General features: G+C 31.0%; 1 protein-coding gene across 1 annotated transcript in view; it reads left to right on the plus strand.

Moving 5' to 3' along the window:
• Window positions 1-6,891, plus strand: part of LOC129221861 (spliceosome RNA helicase DDX39B-like) — a 41,462-nt gene extending 34,571 nt beyond the window's left edge. Inside the window, exons 9-10 of the mRNA XM_054856213.1 lie at window positions 867-1,014; window positions 6,464-6,891. Coding sequence (XP_054712188.1) covers window positions 867-1,014; window positions 6,464-6,477 — 162 coding nt within the window. The 3' untranslated portion in view covers window positions 6,478-6,891. The remainder of the gene's footprint in view (window positions 1-866; window positions 1,015-6,463) is intronic.
• Window positions 6,892-11,808: the final 4,917 nt, after the last annotated feature.

Consider the following 11,808-nt stretch of genomic DNA (forward strand, 5'->3'; position numbering starts at 1 on the left):
TTCCTTTTCACCTTCCATTTGTGAAAAAAAAAAACCTTTTTTTTTTTGCATCTTATTATCGATTTATCCATTCCATTGTATTTAAACAATACTCAGGGAAGGCTAAAATAATTTAATCTATTCACTAACTTTATTATTCTTTACTAATGTAAAAAAAGTTAAGTCTGAATGTCTGTTCCATGCATAGCGCCTAGACTGTTCGACCAATTTTCATGAAATTTGGCACAAAATTAGTTCTTAACATAATAGTGAGCACTTCAAAGCGATTTTTCGAAAATTTGATTTTGTTCTTTTTCTATTCCAATTTTAAGAAATTTTATCGAGCGATTTATCATAACATAGACATGGTCAGGTAAATTATCATAATATGTGTGAGCAAAGTATCATAACATGGGCAATGAACATAGCAAATTGGCGAGAAATTCATCATCCATTATTTGTAAATATACAGGCGAATCAAATGACCTTTCAATTTTTTACTATGGGCAAAGCCGTGCAGGTAATGATAGTAGTTTATAAAGTTGATCTGCTTAATACTTAAGTTTTTGTCATCTTGACAATCTGGCCAGGATTGTGACTGAAATGCCATGGAATTGTAAGAAAATGATGTAAAATAATAATCCGAAAGAATTATAGAAAATTAGGGAAAATTTGCAATTTTTACTCAACATAAAGGCATTTTTTCTTATTTTTTTAACTACCTAACAAAATGCAGGTGATTGTTTTGAGTGAGATCTTTCAAATGTCAGTTACTGCTTTCATATTGGTCTAGTTTTCTTTTATTATTAAGCTCAAGATAGATCTTGTCAGGAAACGTAAAATTAAACAATTTCATTCAAAATATTTTAATCAATAATTTTTTTCAGGTTGCTCGTGCTGGACGTTTTGGAACTAAAGGTTTGGCTATCACTTTTGTATCAGATGAAGGTGACGCAAAAACTCTAAATGAAGTTCAAGAAAGATTTGATGTTAATATATCTGAACTACCAGAAGAAATTGACATCTCTTCATATAGTACGTATTTTTTTTTATACAGCCATGAAAAAAATTTATAGGAACATTAAAAAATAAGTATTATGTATTAAAGTAATCATCAACTGCAAACAAAATCAATCATAAGTTACTACTTGAAATTAGGAAACAGAAACCTGCTAGTATGAAATTTCATTAGAATAAAATTGGTAAATCACATATCAAAACAAATATATTATGTTGTAACATGGAAGAAAGTAAAAGAAAATTTAAAATGTTTCCCTCCCCCCCTCCCACCTGCAGTGATTGACACAGAAAGTTTGTTTAGAAATGTTTTTACGCACCAATTCAATGAATGATGTAAAAGTGCCTCGCTAAATGCTCTAGCTAAAATGCCTGGCAGATTCTCTATGGGGTGTAAATCAATGGCTTCTTGCCAGCCAGTTCTAAAGTTTCACAGAATTTGCCTTGAACCATGAACATAATGCACAATACGTAGCAGCTTGCATTATCTTGTTCAAACAAATAATCAACACCTGTGATGAGGGATGCTTCAGGTAAGGGGAGGTGGTGCACGTTGGTTCGCATTTTTACTTATTTTTTATCTCATAAAAAACTTTAATGATCAGTTCAATTTTGTACAATAAGTTTCACTAAACACAATTCAACCCCACAGATTTTTTTTTGGAAGTGTTGAATTGATAAACGTTTTTTATATTGATTTTTTAACGGAACCTGGTAAAGTGAACGTGCCCCACGGGTGAGGTACAATGGTCCGCCTGGTGGGGTGTTGTTGGACCGCATAACTCAAACAACATTTGTTATAATTTGTGTTAAATACTATTAAACTTTGTAAGTACCTTATTCTCTGAGTGTAGAGTGAAAAATATTAAGTTTAAAGATCAATATAACATATTAAATTGATTTTTTAATAAATCATCTTTATTTAAAAACAGCAATAAGCATTCACCATTAGTACACAATTATTTTTCAAAAATCAAAAGAAAAGTCATAGAATATTGTTATAATTATTGAGATTTAAGAGAAAAAAAACGCTTTTTTATTTATTATGTGGGGTCGGTTGATTGGGTCTAACATGCCCCACAAAGAGTGGACTTACCCCACCTTCTTGGTCAGAAACAGTGATGTCATTTTTTTCTTTTTGACAAAAAATGAAATTGCCAATTATATTGAACTGAAGGAACTTAGTTTAAGAAAGAAGTCAATTTTTCCCCCCGCAATCTTGATGAAAACCATTAAAAAAAAATAAAGTTAACAGTTTTCTGAAGATTACTCAGGACAACTGAAATAACACTTTCTGGATTAAAATTTGTTCAATATAACTACCATGTGATTTCATTATAGGATTTGTATGACCATAGGTGCTATTTATTGGTCATAAAATAAAAAATATTAAAAGTATTAAAATAATTCAAACTGGTCCAACGTACCCCACCTTCCCCTATGTTTTAGGACAGTATGGTTGGTCTCCAAAAATCTGCGAACCTATCACTTCTAAAAACCAAAATAACAATTTAAAAGAAGTACATAAAGCACTCAGACTACTTGAGTCGTGATTATAAACTAAAGAATTTTTTTTTTCTTTTCTGATCCTGTTATTTCAGGTCTAGAGAGTTAAGAAGGCAAGAAAGGTGACCTTTTTAGAGGAAAGAGGCAACAGGGTACATATAGAATGGGTGTACATTGGCGGTATAACGAATTTATCACTTTTGGGCACTAAGGATTACCTAGATGGCGACATTCTGCAAGTGTATGGCAATTCTAGTATTTGCGACCACATTTGTCCGAAGCACACCATGCATTATTTTGCCATTTTGATGTACTTTCAAATAGATTAAGTCATTTAACAATATCAAAAATCAATTTTTCCGAACAAAAAAAAAACCTGGAAAAACTTTTTTTCCACCACTTCAAAATTTCCGGAAATTTTACATCTCTAGTGTACAGTGAAAAATATTAAGCTTGAAGATCAATATAACATATTTAATTGTTTTTTTGATAAATCATATTTATTTAAAAACAGCAGTAAGCATTCACCATTAGAACACAATAATTTTTTAAAAAATCATGGAATATTGTTATAATTATTAAGATTTAAGAGCAAAAAAAAGTTTTAAAATTATGTGGGGTTGGTTGGGTCCAACAGGCCCCACGAAGAGTGGACCACCCCACCTTCTTCGTCTGAAAATGAACATACTTTAAGAAAGGAGTTAAATTTTTTCCCTGTAATCTTGATGAAAACCATTAAAAAAAATAAAGTTAGTTTTCTAAAAACTACTTCTGAAATAACTTTCTGGAATAAAATTTGTTCAATATAACTGTACCATGTGATTTCATTATAGGATTTGAAGGACCAGGTGCTATTTGTTGGTCCTAAAATATAATTAAAAAAATATTAATAGCTTTAAAATAATTGAAACTGGTCCGGCGTGCCCCGTGGTCCAACGTACCCCACTCCCCCTAATTGAATTCCGCTAGCCTATCAGCATATGATCCTGAATTCAAACCATCTCAAACAGACACTATCCTCCACACTATCACAGAAATTTCTACGAATTGTTGCTTGGAAAAAAAAAGTTGTCTTTTCCACCAATAATGGTGAAAACCATGGTCCAACCAAAACTTGTTTCTTAGTAAATTTCAACCTAAGGGCAATTCCATGGTGTCAGACGTAAAAAATGAAGAAAAATTTCTCAGTTTTAATTCCATTTACCAAATATAAACTGTTCCAAAATGATCAAATTTATTTACAAGATACTTACTACATCCCACTGAATAAAAAATCATGTTAGTTTTTCAAAATATATCCCTAAAGTATAAATTTAAAAAAATTAAAGAGTTGGTGTCGGACGTAAACACACAAATAGTAAAATTGATGGTTCACTTAAAAATTATTAAAAGTCTGTGAATTGGCTTACATTTTAATTTTAAAAACATCATAATTCTAGAGTACACTTATGATTGAAGCATATATCACAGTTTTCAAATGATATTATAAGGAATAAAATTATTTCAAATATTTTTAGTTTGGTGTCGGACGTAAATTTTCGGTGTCGGGCGTAAATTGTTCATATTGCGTGTAAACTATTGCTCTTAAATGTAAATGCATAATAATGATTACAGTTATAAATATGTAGATTATAGGTTACATATACTGAAACGAAATTTACCAAGTGAATTCAAATGTAGGGTTGATTGGGGGAAGTGGGACACTGGGGTAAGTCACCCCCCAAAAACTGAAATATCCATATGGTTCTTATACTTTTTTACATTGATCATGTCATGGTTCATCATAGTGATTAGTTCTGCATATATTTGGGTTAAGTGGAATTTTTTTCTATGTCAGAGAACTTAGTCAAAAAAAAAAAAAATCTGAACAATATTTTTTGGCGAGTTTAAGCAGCATTTTTCAAAGAAGTGTTTCCCGGTTAGCATTTATTTTTTTATGATCATTAAACATTCATGTACAGTTTAACTTAAAGTGCATACTGCAGTCGGAATTTTTGAGTAAAATATTATTAAAAACTGTTTTAGAGGAGGGGCCCCACTTACCCCGTAAAACTTTGCTATAAGACGTCCCCACACTATGGGGTAAGTAGTTCCCCCCCACCCTCCCAACAGTGAGGATTTGAAAATCAAAAGCAACTTTGATGAAATATTTGTATTGGTGAAATACAAGACAACTGTGATGAATTAGTAGGAATTGATAGTTCAGCTACAAAAGCTGGTGATTAGTTATTTGTGAAACTTATATGAAAGAAAACCATCAAGATTTATATGGGTTGAATGCTGATAATGGATCTTCCTTAGCCAACTTTACATAGACGCAGTCATTTAGTGTTTCTAATTTCTTTTTACACTTATAGTTTTGGCAAATTTGATCTTAATCAACTGTATTACGTTCATTCAACACAACTTTTCTCAAAAGGGGTCCTACTTACCCTTATCAACCCTAAATGTATGTACAATAAATTCACTAAGTTGTTTTTTTATGCATGTTTCACTTTAACTTTGAAATTAAAGGCAAAAAAAGGAGAAACACAGTTGAAAACATATGTTATTTAAAGGAATGTAACGGTGTCGGACGTAAAAATTTTTTTACGTCCAACACCAAGATTTTAGTAAAAAATATTCACTTGTTACAAAATGAAAATAGGTTACATCAAAGAGATTGAAATTCTTACTTTGAACCCAAAAATACATGTATGTAGCTTTAAAATTATTGGCTCAGCATAATTAACTGCCCATTTTGGTGTTGGACGTAAAACACTTAATGTACCCCAGAGGAATTCTTTTACAAATCAAAATGAATTATATTTTGACACATTTTTGCAACATCACCAGCAACACTCTGTATCTTTAAATGGTTATTCATCTCAATTCATAATATTAGCATGTATTTTTTGGAAAAAACAGAATTTCTTCGAGAGTCTCCAAATATGGTTTGAAAATGCTCAAGATGTTGACCTTGGTTTAACCTGCTGTAACTTATTTATAACTGAAGTGATCAAATTTTAGACCAGCATTTCAAAATATACAACTTTTTACCTTTAAAATGACACCTCATTTGTTTACAAATTTTAATTTTGAAAATTTGATCATCTGGTTGACCTTATCATGGAATTGCCCCTAAGCTTCTTTTGAAGTTTTGTATGTGGTGGACATAACTGTAGTTTAGCATATCTAACATTGGAATTATTTTGCAGAACATTACGTACTGTTTGTCTAGTGCAGGGTAAATTCATTTTTCTTTCACAATTTGAGTAAAAAAAGCTTGACAGACAATTGTTTGTTATTGGTGCATAGTAAGACTGGGAGGCCTACCTTTATGCATTTTCTTTCCATTTTCTTTTGTATTTTTCAATAAATTATAAATTGCTGGTTTGGAACTGTTTGTCTTCCTTGCAATTTCCCGTCTTTCCACATTTTCTGTTTAACGTAATGCATAAGGCTTGAAAGCATTTTAGATCTATGTTTTTTATTTACTTATTATTAATGTTTTTTCCAATGCTGAATTGATTATTTAAATTACATTAAAAACCACTTCTGTGCCTCATAGTTTCATGTGTCATAAACTAATAACTTTAATTTAGTATTTGAAACAGTAAATTGATCTTGCATCTATGGCAAATTTGCCAAAACCTAAATGCACAAAATGACTCAAGTGACATTGAACGATTCCTCTTCCTGTAGGTTTCCCAAATTGGTTTTACATTGGCTTAACTTTTGCATTGCATAGATCTAATGTATAAAGTTATCAAGAAATAGGAAATAAGTCTTAAATTCACACCCTCTTGTCCTCAGCTTTCTATTGTTAGAAACTTTCTTGGAATTATGTTTTAACTTACTTTGTATAGAAATTTTAAATGTTCATAAGTATTGTCTTTCTATTCAATACTATATCCAAATATTATATATTTTCATTTCTTCTGCATCTGCTATAATAATATTGTTTTCTTTTTTCTTTCAGTTGAAGGACGATGAATTGGTTTAGGGATACTTACCCTACAATAATAAACTTTCGTTATTCAAGCAGTGTACATAATCATCCATTAAAAAAATGAGCTGCATGAGTTGTGCTGTATGCTTTTAAGATACTGGACATCTTATTCACATATTCAAATAAAATATTGTTCATTCAGAAGTTGTTTATAAGAGACAGAAGCATTGTTTTAATGCATCTTGTGATTTTTAAACACAATCGTGAAATGTAGTGTAATAGATAAATTCTCTTTAATAAATAAAAGAGATGCTGCTTTACATGTTATCTGCACAATGACCTGTTTCGATACCTTTTCATTTTAACCTTGAATGTGCATTGACTAGTATTGTACAATTAACTCCCACGATTTAAGCAGTGTATATAACATCAATAAATATGTCCTACATATTTTGTGTTGTATTTGTAGTTTGTTTTCAAGGTACTACTTATCCTACTTACTAAGCACTTTTCAAAAACACTTGCTGTGATTGTCACGGAAATTCTGAATCCTGCTTTTGCTTGTTGCAGCAATTAGACCACTCACTTAAAGATTTTGGGATTTCGCTAAACGATTTGTTTAATCTTACGGCACAACTTAACACTAAAAAGTTAAATCAAAAATAAAATCTCTGTTTGGATGGAAAATAAAATTTTTTTATTTAATTATCACATTACATGATTTAACATAAAATCCATTGTTGCAAAAATTTGTTGTCTTACAACAGTAATATTAATAGCAATCATAATGAAAGTTGTGAATGAAGGGCTAAGTAATGAGACATATTAGGATCTTTATCATGAGTAACTTGTATGTTGTGAAACATAAATTAGTTTGGGAAACCTGTAATACGAGGGCTGTTTTTTATCAACTTCCTATACGGTATAAAAATAAAACTAGTGAAAGTAATTAAATAAGTTTATTAAAAGTTAGGTACATTATTAGTTACTTTTCAACATAATCGCCATTTAAATTGAGGCATTTTTCATATCTGGTTACAAGCTTCTTAATACCTTCTTCATAGAAGTTGCCGCCAGTGATTTGAGATGGGTTTTCACTGCATTTTTTGTACCCCAACTTGTCAGTTATGTTAGTGTATAGGGCTGAATTTAATCTCGGAAAACTGATTGGATAGGTCCGTAAATCGTAAACCTCCAATTGCTTCTTACAGTTTGGTCAACTCAATGAACGAGGTCTTCGTTTGCGACCGACTTTCGTCCTTGGCCCCCTTCATCATGAATGTCCTCGTCCATCTTTAAATTTCCCACACCAATCACGCACTGCACTGTCACTCATAAAGCTTTCACCGTATACTCGTTTCATTCTACGGTGAATTTCTGCTGCGGATAACCCTTCAGCTTGCAAGAAGCGAATGACACTACGCAACTCACATTTGGCAGGAGATTCTATCATGGTAGCCATGTTTATGTGTCGCTAGATAAACTGGTAATGGCGTCAGATCCCCGAAAAGGAGTGAGGTTGTAGTGGGAGAGGTGCCTAGTCAATGCCGCTCGCCCTGCCATCTAGCAACACAATCGGAAGTTGAAAAAAAAAAAACAGCCCTCGTATTTAACTGGTTCTAATTAATTCATCACACAAATAAATCCTAGAGGGGAACAAGGATTCATTTTTAGTGCCAATTGCTTAACGTTTGAGGCATACGTATAGTACAGAGCATTAAAATGAAAAAAATAAGTTTCTTGATAGTAACAGCATACTATTTCTGAAATACATTCACACAAAAAGAGAATAAAATAAGTCCCCCCCCCCCCCCCCAAATACCAAGCACTTTTCATAATGCACTTAAAAGAACAAAACAACTTAAGGACAATTTATTTACTCCTGTAGTTTTTAATTATTCCAAGAAAATGATGCCACAAACGAAGAAAAGTGCAGCTCAAGTCATGCATAGAATTTCTTTATTATGTAGCTCTCAATCATGCAGTTTTCTGATGTCATTTCTTAGAATGATTGAAAACTACAGGAATACATAAACTGTCCTTTCTGATTCGGAAAAGAAATTTTTTTCTTTTGAGTGCATGATGAAAAGTGCTTAGTATTTTTTTGAAAAATTGTTATTAACAGGTGATGAAATAGCTTTTCTAAATTAATTTTTTCCCTGTAATTTTATTCATTCGTGTCTTGAAATGTAATGTGTATTGATTAGAAAGCTACTTTTTTTTTTAATTCTGTGTTACCATTTATACTAAGGTTGGGAAAATCATTTGTATTAGCATTTTGTTCTCAGGAAAAGATGGAGGGGGGGGGAGCAAATCTTTCTGCATTCAATTGTTTGCCTTTAGAAAGGAACATGCATTCATATATTTTACAAATTTTGTAACAACTTCTATTTCTGAAGGGCAGCTGTGAAGTTTATAACATTGACTATTGAGCTCAAGACATGTTCTGGGCTGATCGTTCAGTTAAGGAATTTTTGAAACTACTTCACTACTCCCCTACTTCCTACTAGTAGTTATAAGTATTGCACTTGTTTACAATTACCAAAGCTTGATGTTCCAATGATAAAAGAATTAGTTTTGGGGGAGCGGTATTTTGAGGAACTATTTCAATTAACTTTATAAAATTTGGGGGGGGGGGGTACGCCCCTATGCAAAAATACACTACGAACAGTCCAACGCCGCAATCTGGGTTGTCGAATTTTGTTTCTCTTTTCACATAAAAAGCACACATGAGGTAGTGAGAAGCAAAGGGATGCAAGTGGCAAAATTAAAAAAATTGGAGATAACCAGTACAAATGGTAGGTGAACTCCTCCTCTGTCTTGGGGCAAGAGATAGTACTAGTAGCCCTGGTAGGTGCTCCTGTACAGCATGATTCAGGGAAAAAAATTCAATGAAAGCCTACCTAGGACGTAAACTTTATATGCGTTTTTTACTCAAAACTTGAAAATGTCCACTTACATCCCTTTGCTTCTCACCGCCTCTCATGAAATCATTCAGTAAAGACAGAAGTATAAATTTTCAGTACTAGAGTTTCACTTGGTGTGCCCTGGGGAAAAAACTCAATTCTGCATCAAGGTAACAAAAAAAATTTACTACCTAATTTTTGAAAAAATAAAAACTTTGCACTGTATTGCATAGGGGATACCTTGGCTTTGTTAGTGAAAATTAAGAAATTATTGGTTATTGAAATATTTGTTAGTAGTTGAATGCCAACATTTCCCTCTTGTTAGTATTGAATCCAAAAGAAGTTACTTCAGTTATATCAAACTCATTTCCGGGCAGATACTGCTGTTTACCTGCCCGTGGCAAAATTAATATTCATACATTAATTTTTATGATTACTTTAGGGCCATCCCTCGAAAAAAATACCATATATTTCATTAAAAATATTTTTTTAAAGAAATGAATAAAAAATTTTACTTAAAAAAATCACATTTGATTCTTAAAGCAACAAAATTTTGTTTTTAATGATATGTGAGCTACCTCCTGCGAACAAGATAACTTCAATTCTTATGTAATGGCAGTACCAGCCCTACCTCTTAACAAAATTTTAGAGTAATGACCCCATGTGGTGACAACTTTTTTGTTTTAGCAAGTGTTATGTTCAATTTCACCGTCTTCATGTGAATTCACATATTTTAAACTAATTGATAAACTAAACTTGAATCAAGTATTTGTATACTCCTTATAAATTCTTGATTTCTAAGAAGAAAATACGGGCCCTTAAAACTCTTGAATTTTACTATTATCTCCTACAAACTCCTTATTTTTTATTCTACACGACCTTAAAGATTGTCTTCTGCTGCCAATCCAATACAAGTGATTACGTTACACCAAATTTTACAGGAATTTCACTATTTTTTTGTCTGTTAATACCATAATCCAATTTTTTTGTTAGATATTTTCTTCACCACATTTGAATTTTTTCCTCAAACTTCTGACAATTATGTCGATAATTATTAATAATATAACATCTTATAGACTTGTTAAAGTGCCAGTTTTTTTTTCCTTTAATAAATTCTTTCATTTGCCGTTTTTAGACTTTTGATGCTTTCATTTTGATTAAAGCAATCTCTTTGCATCCGCCATGGGTATAAGATTTTTTGCATTTATGATGCCTACTTTGCCTTGCGAATAGGCAAAGAAATTAAGTGCTTTGTATTTTTATTAAAATCATTAAACTGAAAAGCTTTTAACGAAATTCATGCTCTTTATGAGTATTGAATATCAGAAAGTTAAGAACGGAATTGCTGAAATTTATTTTTCTTTCAATTTCTTAAAGTGTTTTTTTAATGCATCTGTAGTTGGCAAGTTCAATTTTTGTATTTAAAAAAAAAAAAAAAAAAAACCTGACTTTTTTTATTTTAAGTTTAAAAATTTGTAGATATTAATTATACTTAACATGAATACACATAACATATTTTATACAATAGATGAAATAGCAACTTCATAGCTAAACAGTAGTACCACTATTTGTTAGAATTATAATTTTCATATTTTTTAGAAGAAAAAATTCTTGAAATTATTCAGTTTTCTCTGTTTATCAGCAGAGTCACACGAAAGTTTTGAAATGGTCTACAAAATTTTGATCAATTTTGAAGATTAAAATAGTTTGTTTTTTTCAAATGGATCCATAATGTTTTAATTAAATTTTCTGTATTTCAATCTCATATGAGTAACCTTATGTTTCTATGCCAAAATCAAATACAAACTTCGCTAAAAATTGTTTGAAGTTTGTATTCTGTCGTTTTGTATTCTTTAAATATTTCAATTATTTGAATAGTTGGGAGTTATTTTGGCCTCTACCACTTTCAATCGACATATTATAGTTCTTATTTTAGCAATTATTTTATTTTTTAAAGTTTTTTTTTTCTTTTTACTAGGAAATTGGCAGTACGTGTTGTTTTGTTTTTGAGAAAATGCTCAATTTTCAATCAATATTACTTTTTTATTCATTTCCAAAATAAAAATATTTCAATGGTCCCCCCCCCCCCCCCTTGTATTTGAATTTGATTCCGAGCCGACTCAAGCCTAAGAAGCAGTAAATGCACATTTTACTGTAAATTTAGGATGTTTGTGCAATCAGTGTATTGAATGAAAGCAAAAATAAATAATATTAGAGTTGTACATATTTTTTCTGAAATACGTTTTAATAAATGCATCTTTAAACAAGAAACTAGTCCTTAAAAAATAAAGTGAACTCCTGCAAAACTCCTTCCTTATAATTTTCAAAGTTGAGTATGAACCCTGTTGATATTTGCAAAATCATATCAAATAATGTTATTATATGAACATTTAAATAGTATCACATTTAAATTTTTTAATGAAATTAAGAATTCTTCATTTTTGCAAGTTAATTCTAAGGTAGATATGA

Source organism: Uloborus diversus, chromosome 5, assembly GCF_026930045.1.
Source record: "Uloborus diversus isolate 005 chromosome 5, Udiv.v.3.1, whole genome shotgun sequence".
Lineage (NCBI taxonomy): Eukaryota > Metazoa > Arthropoda > Arachnida > Araneae > Uloboridae > Uloborus > Uloborus diversus.